At 40.8% G+C, this 20,007-nt stretch overlaps 1 protein-coding gene across 11 annotated transcripts in view; it reads right to left on the bottom strand.

Moving 5' to 3' along the window:
• gpatch8 (G patch domain containing 8) overlaps positions 1 to 20,007 on the bottom strand; it is a 28,805-nt gene that overhangs the window by 5,215 nt on the left and 3,583 nt on the right. The window contains exons 2-9 of one of the 11 annotated variants that reach the window (XM_071471269.1): positions 17,816 to 17,893; positions 13,015 to 13,033; positions 9,894 to 9,966; positions 4,684 to 4,725; positions 2,194 to 2,261; positions 903 to 989; positions 540 to 683; positions 293 to 423 (exon numbers count right to left, since the gene is read on the bottom strand). In XM_071471269.1, the coding sequence (XP_071327370.1) occupies positions 293 to 423; positions 540 to 683; positions 903 to 989; positions 2,194 to 2,220 (389 nt within the window). In that variant the 5' untranslated portion in view covers positions 2,221 to 2,261; positions 4,684 to 4,725; positions 9,894 to 9,966; positions 13,015 to 13,033; positions 17,816 to 17,893. Of the gene's footprint in view, positions 1 to 292; positions 424 to 539; positions 684 to 902; positions 990 to 2,193; positions 6,384 to 9,893; positions 16,929 to 17,815; positions 17,894 to 20,007 lie in introns of those variants that run through there. The other 10 variants (XM_071471207.1, XM_071471225.1, XM_071471244.1 and 7 more) reach the window with 10 other exon arrangements.

Genomic DNA, 20,007 nt, shown 5'->3' with positions numbered 1-20,007 from the left:
TCAGCTCAAAAATAAAGGAATTTAGAGGCTGTTATAGGAGGTTCTCTGACATGTCTGTGTGTCCTCCAGACAAGACTACAATTTAAATTGTATTATGTTTTCACTTGGTGTGACAGTGGAGCATTAACATAATATATCTATATTTTGTTTCAGTTTGTGGTCTTTGTTTGGCCTAAAAGGTTGCCTTGACCATCAAGGCTCAAAAGACTTTGTGCCATTAATAGATAGAGACAATAGATTAATAGAGACATGAGTCCAGCCAGCAGAGGGCACTCCTGGAGTAAATTCTTACCGGTCTTGGTGTTTCCTCTGCTCTGCAAGCTCATGCAATCGGCGCAGCATCTTTTCCTGCTTCTTTCCACCTTTCCGGGAACGCGATGACACGTTACGAGCAAACTCTCTCTGCTTTAGCTCTTTCAGCCTCTGCATTACACAAAAGCAGGACAATAACAAGTCAGGGAGAAACAAAGCTTCTAAGGATCTCATCATTTCTCTAGTGTTTCTAACCAAAACATATCTCCATTAAGAGTAAACAGTACCTGCTTGTGAGCGTGGTCATAAGAGTTGATGTGGTTGTCAAATTCCTGGTGTTTGGTGTACTGCTTGTCACATAGCTCACAGTAGAAATTGGCTCTCAGGTCTTCCAGAGCCTTTGCGATGGCTTTCTCCTTTTCCATCTGGTCCTGTAATCCATGGAAAATAAGGAGGAGAATGAGTGAATCAATCTTAAATTGTGTTTTAAAAACAGTAGAAGACAAAAATACCCAAATACAGTGACTAGAGTACTTAAAAGAGGAAGTCACCTTCCTCTTTCATCTGGGTATGCAAAGTAACCAACTACAGAGCGAACACTGATAATTAGCCATGACAAAAGGCTGAAATGAAATGCTGAAATGCTTCACCTTGTATTTTTGCCGCAGTTCCTCCGTGTCCTCCTTTTCCACTTCGAGCACTCTTCTCTTCTCTGTGGCATCCTCTGCATAGTCCAGCTAAAAGGACAAACACAGCAGTTGGAACACTGCGAACAACACACTCCTGAATCCACTGCAGCAGTCCCAATTCATCTTATCCTGTATGTATGCTGTGGTGTCGGCTGTGGTTCCCCAAACTGTAATGCATCTAGGCCACAGGGGCTAAGATACCAATTTGTCTTGCTTTTTCCAACATTTCAGATACAGACAGATCATCGATGGTGAAGACATGAGGGACTGTAGGAACACGTGGACATAGAAGCACAAATCCTCCTTATGACTAATGATATTCAATTCAAGCCAAGTAACCATGTAAGAACAGGCGTTTGGGTAGAGTGGCAATGACAGAGACGTCATTCTCCCTATTGCAAGTCAGTGTGCCATCATAATGATTTTGAAGATGTGATTTTAAAGTAAAATAGTTGCATAATGTTGCTTTAACAAATATCTTTGTGCTCTGGATCCACATCATGCACAGAATAGTCTAAAAAGTCTGTTGCTGTTGCACTGAGACTGAGAATCTTTTTTCTCCACTGACTAGTTTGCATGAATTCATTCAGGTAGTGCTCTCCTGACATCCAGCACACTCATAGTTATCTGTCAGACTGCCAGTTGGTGAAAGGTGACTGATAACTTCAGACAATGTTTCCACTCCTCCACAGTCCAACGCTGCTGAGCTTGACAACTCCAGCTCAAACTTGGCACTAGGCACTGTGAGTGCTGCTCTTAGGCTCATATGTGGTTTATGAAGGATTTTTCCACAGGCTGTCTACAAGTCAGTAGAGAGCAATGCAACCAAGGACATACACTTTTGCCATTCGGTAATCTTGTCCTGTCTCCTTGTGTTGCCAATGGCCCAGGACTCTTTGGCTGAACTGCTGTTGCTCCTGTTTGTTTCTGCTTAGCATTAACAGCATTCAAACTTCACCAGGAGAACTTAGATAAACGAATCTGTTCTAGTTCCCAGTACCATGCTGAAACCCAACGAGCTCTTCAGTATTCGTTCTAAGACCAATATTTGTGACATTTCACGACTTTGTTCTTCATTTCATACACCTCTCAGAACAGCAGCTGTGGTTGTTCGAGTGAAACAAGTTTAAAGATAAAGTGATGAGAGCTCAACCAAGAACTGGTGTGGTCCAATAGCAATACAAATACACAACAGACATGTCCAAATACACATCTAGTCAAGTGTCAGGTGATAAAATAAACAGTGTCTTACCTCCATCTCCATCCGTCCCATCCCCATGACATCATATTTGAGGATAATGGGCACAGGGTCGGTGCGTCCTGAGGGAAAAGAGACAGAGAAAGGAATAGGTGAGTTTTTGAGACTGGGACAGAGGGCCAGCTCGGAGACAGCCTGCTTTTAGAGCATAGGGTGCTGGGGTTAGAGAATTTTGCCTTGAAGTGCAAAGAGACCAGAAAGCTACAGTGAACCAAACACCAGCCATTCTCACAGCTTACTGCAGCCACCAAGTACAGACCAATTTATCCTTCCTGTTACATTTGACCTGGCTGCTGATTTGCATTTTGAATGAGTCAAATTAGCTGCACTGATTGTATTCCTGATGGATTAAAGGAAGACAAGGGCATCAGGGTTGTTCAGTCAAGGTAAAGTTCATTACAAACAAGACTGTCAGCTTTAAGCCAATGTGTTTCCATATCTGTTCAGTGTAGTTATTCCACCCACTACCCCTCCTCCACCTGTATATTGCTGCAGTCCTGTTAAACCAGAATCCCAAGTTTATCAAGGACACTACAGCTTGAGGGACTGCATGTGGTTGTGTGTGTGTGAGAGAGAAGGAGTTGCAACAGGGCTGCGCAGCTGCTACCACTGCTCACTGAGCGCCACTGCGACATCCTCCATGAGGGGAACAAAGCCTCCCAATATTAGCTAAGGCCTATTGCATCATCTCTTTCTGAACTGCCTGCAGGCTGGCTGACCCTTGCAAGCCCCTCTCACTACTGCCCCGAGGTCCAAATCTGTTCCCTTGCCCCAGGCCCCCTTCCTCATTAAGACTGGAGCTGAAAGGTTATTTTCCATTGTCTACTTAAGCTATGTTATGTAAGCTGTGAAAAGAGCTAGATCAGAAGGAAATTAACTGTAGAAAAATAAACAAACCAAAGACAACCAAAAAAAAAAACAAAACAAAAAAACAAAAACAGAATGAAACATTAAAGATATAAAATATATAAAAATCAAAACTACTTTGGAGATTGACACAGAATTGCTTAATCCACTCATAATCAGCCAAACAAAGCAGAGAGAAAGACAGTCAAATTAAAATAGGACACAAGCACTGAACTACAGCAGAGTGACGTCACAGGCCAGGTATCGCCATGGTGACAGTGCAAGGGATGGGGATACTTACCTGGTAAAACATGGGTATGGGTAGGAGGAGAAGGAAGGGGGGGACAGACAGACAGATAGACAGGGGAATCTCAAAACAAAAGGCATAAAAAGAATTTGGGCTAGTCTGCTGCTCCTGTTGCCAGCCAGATACAATAATCCATCTTACTGATAGTGATTATCAATTCAGTTTGGTTTCAGTTTTTTTCCTCCCACATTTTCAAGTTAGGTTATTTTTTCCATGAATCAATTTTCTATGTATACCATTGGGCGTATGGAATAGCTACAAGCATTATTTCATCATTTTTTAATAGTAATTCTTTTTTTTTTGATACCTGCTCCAAGGCAGATTAAAGTTTAAATTTCTTACCAATTTGACTACAAAACTAAAGCCTTTCTCAAAAGAAAACAAGAAGGCTAATATAATACATTTGCCATTAACCTGTCAAAGTATAGTATGAGCCAACAACAGCCCACGGACAACATGCATAATGTATTAAATATTAATACATTTGAAGGCGTTAAGATGTCCCTAATCTGAATTTAAGACTTTAAATTGAGCTATTCCCTGGCACATTCTTACCTTCCTGGACAGAGAAGGGTAAGAATATTTTTGGGGTAAATATCCGTGGCATTCCTTGAGTAATTTAGTCATCACAGCCCAATGACATATTAATTCTGAAATCACAGATGCATGGGCATTGTAACATATAGTGGCCTGCCTGGACTCTCAGTCCCACTGCAGTGTCTGTCAGCTGGGACTGAAAACCTAACTCAGATGGCACGATTGTTGAGGCCTTAATCCACAAAGGATGTGAGAGAAGAGGACTGATTGTGTGATATCGAGATCATAAGACTATCTACTGATAGACGTGTGTGTTCATGCTGTTTGCCCTACAGCAGTAGGGAAGTGAAACCAAAAACAGGGTTTGGTCTGTTAGTCAGCCACTGCAGTGGTCTGTCTGAATGGAGTCACAAGCCAGGCCCAGAATTAAAGATTAATGAACAATTACAGTCATCCCAAACTATCACCAATCTTTAAACACAGTGACAATACTTCCACATTACCCATTCCAGTGGAAAAGAAAGGGACCAGACAAAAACAATGTGCATCTAAATCACAGGGTGTGAATCACAAGGTTTAAAAAAACTGAAAACAAACAAAATGACAATGTTCTAAGAGTAATACATATGCATGATAATATACAAGCAGCAGAATGAGGACTAATACAGAAAGATTTGAAAGCCTATGTAGCATTGGTGCTCTGATGAGAGGAAAACAAAAAAATGGGAGAAATTAAAACAAAATAAAAAAAATTAAAAAAAAACAATTCAATTGGGGGATAAAATAACATTTACCACTAAGTTTACCATCAGCACAACATGGGCAGGATCAAATCGCTGTAAAAAAGAAACACCAATTGGTTAAGCAGGAAGATTGAGGCACATAGAGAAGGGAAGGTGGGGTTGGGAGTGTGGTTGTGGGGTTAAGAGGGGTTCATTACCAGAGGGGCATCAGTGTATCACCCCCCACCCCCCTCATCCCTTCACTCAGGGCTAGGTGCTTACAGGGATTTCCTCTCACCACTCTCTCCCAGCCCCTGGTCCAGGTCCCCAGGCCCCTAACCTGGCATCATCTTGCTCTCTCAACCACAGTATGCCCCAAGGGTACCAAACTATCACCCTTTACAAAGTACACCAAAAGTCTTGTAACCCTGCATTAGTAAAAATCCTAGCAATCCTTGACTTTTTACCTTAGCTAAGAAAAAGGAAAAAACCCATCAGAATGTTTTAGGAGGAGCTGTACTGGGTGAGGGAATGATTTAAAAATTGTTTGGTGGTATTTCAACTGCGACAGGTAGAGGAAGAAAGGAAGCCTATCATCTAACAAAAATCACGAATCAAAACTAGCATCTACTTTTGCCGGGTGTGGTACAGGGAAACATTTGTACCTTTTTTTTTTTAACTTGTGGTCAAATGTCTAGTCTGAGATGACAGATGCCTCTAGGGACAACCACCATTTTCCCCCTTTGAGCTTTTTGCCTCGCAGACGCTTGTCAGCCCAGTTAGCAAATCTCCTTGAGATTCTTTCATTTCCTCGCTAGCCTACAGCCAGCAAGCTTGTTTTGGGATGTGCTTAACCCCGGAACAGGTGAACACATGACACACATAAAATGTACCTGAGGAAAGAGCCAGCAAGGCTTTAAGCAGTGCTTAGAGCAGGTTCTGCTTTTCTATAGAACAGCAATTTTTTTTTTTTTTTTTTTACCAATGTACACTTAAAAAATGTGAGCTGTGCACCTGTCTGGAGTGTTACATATCACTCTATCATGTGGAAGTAGTAATTCAATGTATTATCTCCAACACTGCTTAAAGCCCCAGGTGAGTGTGACAGTTTGAGGCAGGCAGGAGTGCACCTCTGGGACAAACATGCTTTGCAGGAGGGGCAAAGAAACAGGGGGAGGATGGGAGCGTGTAACCATGGGGACAGAGGTATTCAGGGTGTAGAAGGGTGGTGAGGTTTTCCCTGTAAGTTGACTCTATAGCCCGGTCAGTAACAGACACGCACACACACGTCTCAGTCCCACATAATGACCACACGCATACACACAAGTTTCACAGGTTTGGAGGTAGAAACAGGCAAACAAGCAGAGGGGGGGAAAACTTGTCTACTCTGCAAGCCATTCAAAGTCTGAGCCGTGGTTACAGCCAATCAGATACCCGACAGCAGCCACGGAAACTCAAAGAGGAAAAAAATAAAAATCTAAAATACATGAAGATGATGATTCTAAGGAATGTGATGGAATCATGGCTTCCTAAATCTATCTCGATTTCAAATGGATTTTTATTCTTTTGTTCAAATCGAAGCACTTTACTCTTGAGCAGATTGAAATAAAGGTTAAGTGATTATGAAGCAAAGAGGAAGCTGACAGAGGCCATTAGCCTACGGTACACTGTAAAAGGGGTGTTACATTGAGGTCAACTGCCGAGTGGGAGAAAGAAAACACACCCACACACACACACATACTGACATACAGAGGGGATCCAACAAACCTTACCTAAAAAGGGGCAAAAAGGACAAAAGAAGAATAAGAACAAAGTCAATACAGTGAAAAACTTAAAAAGGGGACACAATGCTTTCACTTCAAAATTCAAAAACCTTCTCTTCTGGCAAGGAGGACAGGAAAGGAGAGTAAGATTATAATGATTATCCAGCAGACTTCAATGAGATGCAAGGGTGCAGTTGTGTTGTGAGCCTACTGCTAAGTGCATTAGCAAATTTGAACAGAGATAGTGGGCTCCAACACTTTGCCATTAATTCCTACACAACAACTGGACACGCTTTGCCGCAGTCTCATCCCACAAAACAGGATGCTTATATAACCACCCATCAGTGGTGCCAGCGGCAAAAACAAGAGCACAGTCAGCTCCTGCAACTTGTTCTCTCAGCCACACAAAGCACACATCCTTATCACATCAAATAGATTGTTATTCAAGCTGTTCAAGGACAGATAGGAATAAAACAATGGTGGACACCAAAAGCTAAGCAGAAATTTCTGCTGTGCTGTGTTAGCCTCTGTGCACTTGTCAGACCGCCCAGAATGAAACAGTTCCCTGATCTACTCTGGTCCCTGGCCATGGTCAAGCTGAAAATACCTATCAGACGACACAAGGAAGCAAGGCCATATATGTACAGGAATGAGAGGTGTTAGGGCAGCAGCAACTAGTCATCAGATCAGTGTCTGTGGAAGCTCACTAATACACACAATCAACATTTCAATGTCGAAATGTGGAGAGCAGATATGAGTAAACATACAAGTTGTTTACAGCAATACCTGCCTGTAAGACCATTTCCACAGCGCAGCAAATCTGACACCATTTATATGGAAAAATGACTTCTAAGACCACACTAAAACATCTAAACAGTGCAAAAAAAGTGGCTATATGTCTTCAATATAGTCAGACACACAATTCAAGAGATCCTGTATACGTAGTTTTCAGTTTCTGTAATCAGATAACTGTGAATACTGAAAATCTCTTTCAAAGAACTTGAAAAACACAGAAGACATTGATTTGATAGAGGTAATTTCAATAATCCAACTATGCAGCCAACATGTCCACTTAAGCAGCACTAGTCTGAACACAGATATCTTGTTTTCTTTTAATTTACATTGTGAATTCATTGACTCACTTACTTTGCTCGTTCTGCATAGGCTCATATATGTTGAAGTGTGAGGCTATAACTTGTTCTACATTTGGGCGTGTGCTGGAAACTCAGTTTAGAAGAATTAGTTTTTTTCTCATTAAAAGGCTGATATTGAGCACAGATGTCACTGCTGGGTTTACAGGGAGAGCAATGCACTTGAGCAAGAGTTGCAACTGAGCAACAAATAGAGACAACAAAGTCAGAAATGAGTGCATTAGGGTTACATAAATGAAACAGGTAGATCTGCAGTGAAAATGGGATGGACCAAGAGGACAGCAAAAGACATGGTGGAGGAGGTAGACGAGACTAAATGCCAGAAATTATGTGGAAAAACAAGCTCTTAGCAGACTGCAAGGCCTCATTAGCTTGCCAGTAATGACATCATTCATTGACAATGCTATACATCATCCTCTTTGGAAAGAGTACAGGCAAGGGTGAGGCTATGAAGGGAGAGTTAAGAAAGTAAAAAGATAGAGAGAATGAAGATATTGATGGGGGAGAGGAAAGCAAGGGAAACACAGGAAGATGCTCAGTGGAAACATGCCAAGCCTCTGCACCACTGCCTCTGAGCCAATAAGCACAGCAGGGTTGAGCTAATGAGGTGCTGACGTTAGCCAAGACCAACCCACACACTCAGCTCTGTTCAGCCTGCTCTCTCTTAAAGCAAGTCAATATCGACAAGGCCATTCAATCACAGTTGTCTCCACAAAGTAAAGCAGCTTTGTAGCTAAAAGCTCTTTCCATTGTACAGAATCCATTCAATGTGGAGAGTATTTGGAGCATTTTCCATTGTACATCTTTCACTACACTCACAGGCGACAACAATCCTCAATCTTAAACTGGAGAACTAGTTGTGCAAACATGATTTAATACAGATTTTCCAGAAAATGGACTGAGACTGAGACAGACTATAGATAATCTTGTAGAGAAAAATGATCGGATCAGATTCATTGGGGATCAGGACTAAAAACAGTCCTGTGTTAAAACAACAAGGGCAGCTGTGGTGGTAGGCTGTGTTTTTTAAGGTACAAGTAAAACAATGAAATACGATCCAGGAAGTCCAGTTGGAGGAACAGATAAATGCATTTAAAGGCTTAACAGATGTCAAAACACTTCCCAATGCGTTGTAACACACATAGACAGGATTTTTACAGCTGCGGAAAGTTATCCCAACAAAAACTATTTAATGATCAGGACGTAAACAGGAGAAATATGGTGTTCATGTTACAAAGTCTAAACTACAGATATATGCAGTTAATTGTATGTTATTGGCCAATGCCACCTTGTCAGATGACATTATATTGCATTGCAGTAAAAATTAAGTATGGTTCAACTTTTTTGCTGGACAACCCTGTGTTGTTTTGTCAGAGTTCCCTGCATTGGCACCTGCTACTGAGTTAAGTTCATGTCGGTTTTAATGTGGCCTTAGACTGGAACTGCAAGTCCAGAAACACCTTGGTACAGACTGAACAGTCTTTCAAAACCTGACCCTCTAGTGTACCTTGGTTTTGAACTGGGTCCAATATCATGCCACAAGGACCAGGTCCGATATTGCAAATGCAACTGGTCCAGACAAAGAACAGGCTCGTATTTCCCCTATTAGTTCAAGTGCTTTACATTCCTGCAAAGACGCAGCCATGTTGGTGTTTCCAGAGTCAAGCATGTGCTCTTCATTATGCGCATCACTGCCTCAAAAGAAAATACACACCCATGTTTCAAAAGAAGAACATTTATCTCCTGTACACCAAGATATACACTCAATAATTTACACTAATCAGAGCTGACATTTGTTTTAAAATCAGGGGTTTAGCAAGATCTGGAATAGGTAAGAGACCAAAGAAATCCAACGATGAACAAACTAGCACATCAGCAATTTATTTCAGTTCAGAACCACCTTTTCTGAAAGCTGATTAGCTAAAACTGGCTGAATGTGAACAAAACTGTAGCCAATTATACTGTCATTTGGAAGGGAAAAAGCCCACCATATCGGAACTGCTGTAAACTAAATGCAGCATGGGAAGACAAATGAACACTTTGCTTCCATCTCCCACCCCCCAGAGTCCCTGCTCTCAGGCTTATTCCTTTACAAGGCCTCCAGGACTTTTTCCCTTGCTCTTCAAGTTCGTGGGAACAGCAGCATAAGAGTAACAGGAACAACTGGAATGACGTTTGTGTAAAAAAAATTAATTTTTCCCAGTAACAGACACAAAGGAGGAGGTCAGAGAAAGGATATGAAGAGAAAAGAAAAGTTGCTACAAAAAGAAAATCCTGAAAATATGAGGGGAAAGAAACTGGCATAAGGTAGTGGCCCAGTACCACCAGCATACATTGAACATATGTGTACTGAAGAGTGAGTCCTTACCCTGCATGGTTTTGCCAAGTCCTTGCCCCAACTTCCAGCCATGTTTCTGAAGCAGCCGGTGCCCAATGTTATCCTAGCAGAGAGAACAGAGGAGAAAAAAACCAAAAATATTCCAATAATAAGAGGAGCTTTTCCCCGTGGGCATGGGTCAAAAAACAAACAAACAAAATAAAATAAAACACTCAGATCACACTATCATCATCAGCACAACCACCACCACCATCACCATCATCATTATTGTCATCCACATCACCTACAGCGTGTAACATCAGTGTCTTTCAGCACAAGGAGTGGTAGTTGGGGGTGGGTGGGGGGAGATAGAGGGTGGGAGACTGAGAGGAAGGGTAGGTTTTCCACTAAGATGAATACATGAGGCTATGTGTAGCCTGTAAACTATAGGACACCCTCCTATAATGGGAGTGCAGTTACAAAAACTGTTTAAGACAAAGAAATTGGGCATTAGCCTTTCTATTTTGGGGGGATTATAAAGATAACACATCAAGTCACATCCACTAACTGAGAAGTTAAGAGGAGGAGGAGGAAGGATAGGGCAATATATGTATCACACGCATACATATATGAACCACTACAGAGCAAGATCTTAGTACACAAAGAAAAGTGACACAGAACAGGTATGGAAATCTTGCATTAACAAAACGAAGACCAGAAACTCCAAGCTTGCTGTGATTCTGTAACCATGACAAGGGGAGCACCATGAAACATATGCAGCTGTCACAAAAAATATAGCAAGAGGAAGAGACAGAAGTGGAGCTATTGGGCCTTGGATTACCATTACAAGGCCCAGGGTGGACAAAGTATGCACGTGTGAGGGGATATGTGGGTGTGCAGGTGAAGAGAGGGAGACATTGTGTGCATGTAGCCCCATTAGACATACTAGAAATATCTGTTGTGTTGTTCTTGGACACCTCCAGCGTCTCTGGTCAGTTATCAATGGTCTGGTCCCAACCATGTTCACAATTTTGATTTTAAACCAATTTATGCTGTCAGTATGCCTCGAATTTGACCATTCTCAAAAGGTATCATTAGTATTCATAAACTAGTAAAACATTTTACAGGCTAGATGGCCTTTACAAACTGCAACATAGTTTTTACCTTGCATAAATGTACTTACAGTAGTTTTACAACAAGCTCATCTGAGACACATTCTTCACAGAGGACCCCCAAAAGTGTGCAACTGCAGTGAGACCATCTACTTTAAAATATTTTGTTTCTGATTCACTTTCAATACTAGTGATTGCTATGACAAACACTACACAACCAACAATGTGGACAAGACCTGGCAACTGATAATGAATCAGAGAGGCTAGAGAGGAGTGCAGGAACATACGTAACAGGAATTCCTAGCACACTGTGGGGCCCAATGTGCATGTCTGAGACTGTTATATCACTAGTGTGGGTCAGCAAGAAAATTAAAAAAAACATTACGTGAAATGCAAGACCGTCCCACCACTACACACTACAGTACATCCTCAAGCACAAATAAACAGGAAACAATGAGATTTCTTATTAAGCAGTGTTTTTTCTGTTGTGATTATAACTATTCCAAGCTTGTCTAACATTCACCAGAGTGCTGCATTCTACCAAAAAACATACAAACCAAACAAAAAGGATATTTATAATCACAAAGAGATTGACATCAACTTTCACAAACAGAAAGTGAAGGGGTTGGAACAAAACAAAAAAAAAACCAGCATGCAGCTTTTTGTTAAAGAGTTTTAACAAAAAGGATCGTCGGTGTTAGTAGCGCACTGTGAATGGTACACATACAGAGGGGTGGGGCGGGCTGGGGGTGGAGGGTGGGTTAACAAAACATCAACTGTGTTAGTCTCAGGTGGATCAGGCACAGAGAGGAAGGTGATGGCTCAACAGGGCTCAATTAGTTCTCTTTGACAAAAGAGGAGGTCAGGACAGGGGGCAGAACAGAGCAGGCTGAGCCATGGTGGAGATGAGTTTCTAGGGTGGTGGAGGTGAGCTGGGCTTGTATGGGTTAGTGCATGTGAAGGGGAGTGGTGTCACACACACAGCACAACACTGCATCTCCGCCCGCAAGGTCTAATTGGGATACATTTGGCTTAATCCTTTTTTGTCAATGTCTGTTGGTATTAGAGCAGACTGTTGCCTTCCTTTGCCCTATTTAACTATACTATGTCAGTTGAGGGACCACGAAATGGCGCTTCACCGTGATGACGAGAATGAAAACATCCAAAACCTCTGGTTGATGTTTGCCTCTAATACCCAAGAGAGGGGGGGGGGGTAAACTGCCTCACTTCCTGTTTGTTTTTTATGGACGTTTGAGCTGTCAGATCCCTTCCGCTGTGGGATGAGATGAGAGGAGTCTGGTGGTTAGAGACCTAAAGACAGCCTGCCTGTGTCAACTCATAACTAGGACACATCACTGCGTTGTGTTGTCCCTGTCCACAGTTTCTGGACATGTCATAAGATGCACAGAATTAGAGGCTGTATGGCTGATAAAGTGTGTTTCCTCCTGCCTGGTGGACAACATGTCCCCTGACTTCACTTTGTAGGGAAACACTGCAGAATTTGCTGTAGCGAATGCCTCCCCTCCCACCGACACCGGGCATGTTTCTGTCCCTTACTGCAGTATTATGGTGCAGCACCACACATTTATATTAATCTGGAGCTGAGGCTTGGAGCAAGGAGGGGAAATAAAATGCATCTGAGAAATGCTCTTGCTCAGCTTCTACACAATCACAGTTAGCTGATCTGTTTCTTTCAATTAACCAAACTCAGTGAAGTCCGACCAAGGGTTTCATAGTGAAAACTAAACCTCTACAAGCTCAGGGAACATAAGCGCTACCTTAAATTAAACATGTTTCCTCTTCCAAATCTCTCAAGTTTGTCATTTTATCATTTTAAAACAGGAAGGGCAGGTTGGATAAGGCACCAGTTGCAACTGCTAACACTAATAAAGAGATTAGTTCAAAATGGGCTCAGGAGAGGTCAGGGGGCGGAGATGAGGCGTAGACTGCATGTTGAACAACAGATGGGTGCACCAAAAGAATAGACAGACAGACGGATGAAAGCAACGACGGCGAGTCCAACAGCAGTGCAAGTGGAGTGAAGGCATTTCCATACGAACCTGGCTTTAAAATACTGGGCTGTCAAAAAAACAGTCACACGTGACACAACGTAAGAAACCGGCCAAACGCTTTCAACTGCAATTCTGCTAGCTTCTCTAGTTCTTAAAAATGCAAATCTCTCTCTGCTCTTAAACAAACATAATACTGTATACAAACAGAAAAGGTAGGCATGTCAACAAATCCACCAACTGACTGTTAATACAGGAGAAAGAAAAAATAGAAAATGTTATCCAAACAAAAGAGATCTACAAGAGGGGGTGTTTTTAAAAGTGTGCATTGTGCTGTCATTGGCACAGTGCATGGCAAAAGATATGGGTAAGGGAAGTGATATGCAGGGGACCCCACCTAGAGACCTCAGAGTATTTAGGACTCTTATTTCTGCAGTCTATGCAGCCATATATATATATATGTGTACACTAAGAAACCGCACTGGTTAAGATTACTAAAGAGGATGTAACACGAAGCTGAAGCAGGCATCCATCTGAGTTACTAAACCTATACCAACCAAATTATGTGTTTTCTGCAAGTGTTTTTTTGGCTGACTGCTTTTAAACAGATCTGAGGTTTTGCATATTAAAAAAAAAAAAAAAAAAAGACTGAGACTGACTCTATAGAGATCTATCTTGCAAGAAGTGGGCTGCTGCAGTTACTCATCATCCTTTCTCATGTCCCTGAGGAATGTCTTCTGGCAAGAGCTGTTAGTGGACAGGCTCTGCTGTCTGCTCCTGCTCATAAACCCTTGCAGCTCCCTTGTATTTGATGCTCTGTACATTCCTGGTCTGTCTCAGCTACCGTAGGTGTAACTAAATGGAAACAACTGTCTCTGTGCATCAAGAGCCAAACAACTAAAACAGAAATCTCCGTCTTTCCAGGAAACTGTCAGATTTAATATGAAGGTGTATGAAGTGTGATGTGAAATGGTAATTTAAAATTTCATTAAATAAGTGAGTGGGGGAGAAATGACAGAAAAGCATTAATGTCCAATTGGAATAAATTCTAAATAAATAATAATTTAAAATACATACTTACCTCATAATTCTGAAGAACCAATTCATCAAAGGAAAGCTTAGCAAAGTTAAGTAAAGACACTGAAGGCCCAAGTTTGAGTCTCAAACTTCTTCTAAACATTTGTATTCCCACTGAGTTTGAAGAGAGGTTGTCAGACTGGTTTACAGACAAACAATTTTGGATATTTTTTGTTTATTTATCTATTTTACTATTAACATTTGAAGGGCCTTAGCAGTGACCTTGAACCCATCACCCTTGCTGTTCACTGTTGCTAAATGGAAAGGTTGAGATGTTGTTAAAAATAACAACAACAATAATAATAATAATAATAATAATAATAATAATAAAAAAATAATAAGGGTCAAGTTTTTAAAAGGGTTGGGTTTGACCTTTTCCTTCTTTGAAACTATGAGGTGACAGAAGTCCAACAGTTAACAGGATTGAATAGCTGTGCCAAATATGGTCTAGCTATAATACAAAAATCTACACACTTCTTAAATCAGTAACAGCTGAAATGTCCCTTTTGTTTGTTCTTCCACTTGATGTAACAAAGTCATGTTGGGCTTCAGTGGCTGTTTTAGAGATTAATAGTAATTACTGATACTTGGATAACAAAAGTTGCACAAATGTTTTACCAAGACATTTTTCTTCCTTTGGCTTGTACACATGTGTTTCTTAGATTTGCTTGTGTGTGTATGTGTATGTGTGCTTTCTGTGGCTCTGAGGCTGCCCGCTGCATATCGCTCTGGGATGGGGTCAGGTAAGGGGAAGAAGGAGAGCGGTAGGTTTGAGGGACTGGAGGGGGCAGGAAACGTGGGAGGAATGAGTCTGAGAGGGAAAACTGTAGTAGTGATTAGGACAAAGTGTTGAGAGGAAATAGTACTGAATGCTACCAAGTTAACACATGCAATGCAAAAACAATGTTAGAGAGAATGAGCAAAGACCAAAGGGGAAAGAGAGAAAGAGAAAAAAAGATCCCAATAAAGTACCACAGACCTCTAGCTGCCTATAGATCACACACAATAAGTGGCAGGTGAGGGGCTCCGAGGAGCTGGGCCGAAGCATTCACCAACAGCTCCAATATGTAACACGTGTAGACCACTGCCACATATCCTACCACCTTAGAGGTTGCACTAAGGAGGCAGGGACATTCCTGTGTTTCTAATGACATACATATCACTATATGTTTATAGTCTCTATGTTTTATCGTTTAAAATAACAAAGTATCTGTTTAAGTATAATATAAATCCTGCCTGAAGGTTTATTGTACATATTTTGAGGCTAAGAGGGAATAGATTTTTTTTAGAACTTTTCTTCTAGTGGTATTTTGTCAAATAACCTCTTTTTAAACAGGAACTCTGGCTGTTTGATTATGAAAATGTACCTGCTGTTACAAAAGGTGTTGTTAAATCCACTAAAAGGATCTTCAGGATTAACAGTTTTAGTTGGTAACAAATACTCATGTTTAGTTGCCTCATGGATAAAAAAGTCTGCCAGCTCATTTTTTGGACATGTATTCCCAAAGACAAAATATCAAGTGTGCAAGCAATACTATTGGTGACTAAGTGATAGTTGACAGCACCTCTGATGTGGCTGTTTTGCCATGGATGTGTGAAGAACTGTGTGATGCTGCAGCACGGTCCTCAGCGCCCCTCCACAAATAATAGCGCAGGAGCAAAAGAGCCACTCAAGCCAGGTGAGCAGGCCACCTCTCTCCCTTTCTCTTCTCCCTCTCCCCCACCCACACACAGTGGGATGTTTGTGTGCATGTGAGAAAGTACATCAACCTAAAACCTGACCAGGATATAAAATTTTAATGTTCATGGTTCACTGGATTCTAGCTATAAAAAAACACATGTTCAGGCTACAGATATGATGTAACTGTGTAATAAATAACGAAAGCATATGTAAATGGTGTGTTTCAGATACATGGAAATTACCTTGGTTAGCAAGCATGACTGAATTTTCTCTTCCTCTGCCTCAAAAACCCAAAACTTAACAAGATACAGGGTCAATACCTTTCATTTGTAGCCTAAAGCTGTTCTCACTGAAATAAAAATGTGCTTTTTTTAAAATGTCTTGTACGTTTAGTCTCATCTAAATGCTTAATGTTTTAAATTTTTCTTAGCCAGTTATCTCAGTTGTTACACCATTTTATTTATGATACTAAGAATTTATTTGTATTTATTCATGTGTAAAATATCTAATTTACATGTAGTGCAAAAATGTCATATGTGTCATGTCAATTACATACATATTTCATTGAAGAAAAACATGCCTTTTATATATTATAAGCTTTTGCTAATTAGTCAATTATTAAGCCTTAACTTGACCGATTAAGAAACTTGTCAAAAATTTGCATTAGTGTTAGTTACACATTTATGCAAAATAGAGCTATTTCAGACTAAAAAAACAACAACTACAGGTCATTGTTTTGAGCTATACCTAGTTGCTGATGGGATCTGATTCATGATGTTGAGGAGAGGTGACCTGACACTGTGGACATAAGAGGAGTTTGGGCCTGCTCACCACAGTGCTTCAGAGACAGAGGAGGGGATGGAGAGAGTGGGAAAGACAGAAAGAAAAAGGCTGCCTGCGCTATTATTGATGTGCCTCTTCAGCGAAAAATGCAGTCCCAGTTGCACAAGCACCATGCCAGCACAGAATGACAGAGGGTACTGTACACCGAATCACTGTGTAGTAGGGAGGGAGCGAGAGAGAAATAGAGGTTGAGAGAGAGAAAAGATGTCAAGTGTGACAGTAGTGAAACAGAGAGAGAGAGGGAGAGAGAGAGACAGAAAGATAGTCAGAGAAGCGTTACAAGGACCCTAAAGATAGGAGTAAGAAAGCAGAGCGTGCAAATACAAACCGGGTCATTGCTGCTTAGCTAATAGGGGCCAATTCGCTGCAGGAGAGAAATGTCGAACACCCCAAGTTGTGTACAATAAGATAACTGTCCTATAGACACAAACACTATACACTAACACATGAATTCTAAAGCTACATAGACACACACTCACTCAAGTACAAATGTAGCCATTCACACCATCTAATGTGTGCTCTCTTGTATACAAAATGAAGTGGAATAAGCACTGCCTATATTTTATATTTGAGCGATGAACAATTGTAAACTCTAATCAGGCTGTTTTTTAACTCCAAATCTAAGTGAGGTTATTCTGAGACGTTAAGAGACTGAATATTTGGTTGAACAGGCAGATCACTAATAGATCATACTGTAGAAAGATATCAAAATTGCAGGGCTCTCTATACCAAACCTCACTAAAAGCAGCTGTATCTAATATCCAGAATAAAATCTGGTCATTATCAAACATGAATTTTTCATTTAAGTCAATTTAAAATGCATGAACAGCTTGATTATTTAGATAACAGCCATTAATGACAGTGCTTTATCCACGTCATGCTTTCAGAGTCGTCTCATCTCAGTGCTAAGATGACTAACAATGACTAATGGGAGACTCATACAAAAATCAAACTTTTATCTGTAAGCTCTACATAACAGGAAGATCTAGCATATACATAATTATTTTAACTGTCACAAAGGAAATGGAGTAGGCAGAGGACATGGGAAGTGGGAGGGACTTTAAGGGTATTAATAGACATGAGACAAGTGATTCTACAGGTTACGTGGCAAGTGTGTTCAAGAAAACACTGGATGCATCTACATGGACAGAATGAATGGAGTAAAAAGGTGTGGTTCTTATTCCTCCCTGGACCAATCATATCCACTCTCACAGCTGGTCCAATGGTTCGGGATGATGGATGTAGCCTTACCGATTCGATGGGCTTGTCCAGGGACGCTTGCTCCAGCTCCAACTGGCCCTCTTCATACTGGTCAAAGTGATTCCCACCCTAAGCGACACACATCACACACAAAAGCTTATTTTAGACACATATAAGGGAACAGTCTTGCTTGCCTGGCAGTCAACAAACACATAAATAATCAACTATTTTGATGATTGGTTAAATCAGTTAAATTGTTTGAAGTAGCAATCACAGGAAGAACTCAGAAGTGAACACTTGCTTTAATCTTCATTTTAAAACAAGACATGGACTCAGTTTATTTTCATCTTTGTGTTGTCAAAACAATGAGACAGCACAGTGGAAGGAGGCATGCCAACTGCCTGTCATTTGGACTGAATAATACTCATTTATACTGAACGATAGTCAATCTAACAAACTGAACAGCAGGACTAGAAAATTCTGTACCATTATATACACAATAACATGTTAATAATTTGCCAAACTCAGGTCAGTATGTCAACTGATACTGGGTTGACTGAACTTTGCAAGCTGTCTACATGTAATGAGAAATATATTTTTTCATGGTCACTACATCAGTGGAGTAGATATATGTGATCATGCAATATCTTTGCCAAAATTATCTCTATGTGTACTTTCTTGACATCACTTCATTCTTAAACAAATAGAGAATATATAAAGAGAGGAACATATTAAATTAAGTATGTATGTGTATATATATATATATATATATATATATATATATAGATATATAGATAGATAGATAGATAGATAGAGAGAGAGAGAGAGAGAGAGAGAGAGAAACATCCTCATAAAGTGCAGGTACACGCAGCAGGTAAATGCTATGACTGGAAAAATGGGAGTATGTTTGTCTCTTTGTTTCATATTATTCCCTCATAACCCATCCTGTTTTCCTGGCATTTTAATTTTTAAAAAGGCCTTTAATGTCAGGATTATAACTTTCATTTCAGTTTGGAAACACTCTATTCAAAGCCACAGTTGAAAATTTACTTGGCGTGGTTGCTTTCTGTCTCAACATTTATTCCAGCAGTGATGGCAGAGAAGGAAATCTTCGTCAAGCTGTTTGTAGTCTGAATCTGAAGCACAACTTGACTTATACAAACTGAGCATTTATGTCCATGCCCTGGGTGGGACAGAGAGTGAGTAATCGGCTTGCTACCCCAACCAAAAGGAGTGTTTATAGAGCTGTTTCTGCTCGGAGACAGATGGCTTCCTCTCTTCTGCAGCAGAGGAGAAATGAAGGTCATGTTTGTGGGTCTGTTTTCTCCTGACCTTCACGCAAGCAGAAAACTGAAAAATACCAGAAATAGTCCAAGCTGTTTTATTACTAAACTAGCTGCTCACAGCTACTGGTAATAGGACATGTTTTGGCAACTAAATCTAAAATAACAAACTACATGACATACTGAGATGTTTTTATGTCTATTTAAGGGATAGAACACGAAAAGTAGGATATTTACTTTGCTTTCTGCAGCTCAGAGCATTTTCTGATTATTCTGTGCAACTGTGAAGCAAACATTCCTGTAAAAAACACAATGCTAACATGGGCTGGGTCATGCAAGAGGCTTTACCCACCGCATTCTCTAGGGTATTTGGTTTTGCAGAGATAAGCAACTGCTCAAATCAGCCCACAATAATGAGGTGATTTGATGTCACACTGGCAGTCATTAATTCAGATGAAACAGGGCCCTGCATCAGCATGAGTGAAGGCAGGGATTATGAGAAGGGGAGATGCTGGGATTTATTTATGAACAAAATCGATGGCTCCCTGTCCCCCCTCCTATGTCTCTTCCTCATGGCTTTTTGCTTAGACCACTTAATGTGCTATAAGCACAGCCCAACACCACAATGACTTCTTATTTTTGCTGCTGCTTGCTTCCTCATCACTGTTAACTCTGGTACACCAACACCAGACTGCTGCATAGAAATGATCTTTGCTCGGACTTCTGATGTGCATTAAAACTGTAAATTTCCATCTGTGTGACAACTGTGAGGTGGATTCTCATTCCACCCCACATTAGGAAATGAGACAGCTGCTGCTGGCAAACTGTGTGGATGCTCATAAATTTCCTGATGTGTTTCTGCAGCTCCAGATTAGCCACATGCTAAAGCTCCAACACCAATGTAAATCAACTGAGCTGTTGGACTGGTTGTGCAGTAGATATTAGGTAGTCCATCTGTGG

This window comes from Trachinotus anak, unplaced genomic scaffold (assembly GCF_046630095.1).
Source record: "Trachinotus anak isolate AG129_WGS33_773 ecotype Australia unplaced genomic scaffold, CSIRO_AGI_Tana_v1 ptg000003l, whole genome shotgun sequence".
Taxonomy (NCBI): domain Eukaryota; kingdom Metazoa; phylum Chordata; class Actinopteri; order Carangiformes; family Carangidae; genus Trachinotus; species Trachinotus anak.
Note: the sequence above shows the minus strand (reverse complement) of the source record. Positions and strands in the feature narration are given on the sequence as shown.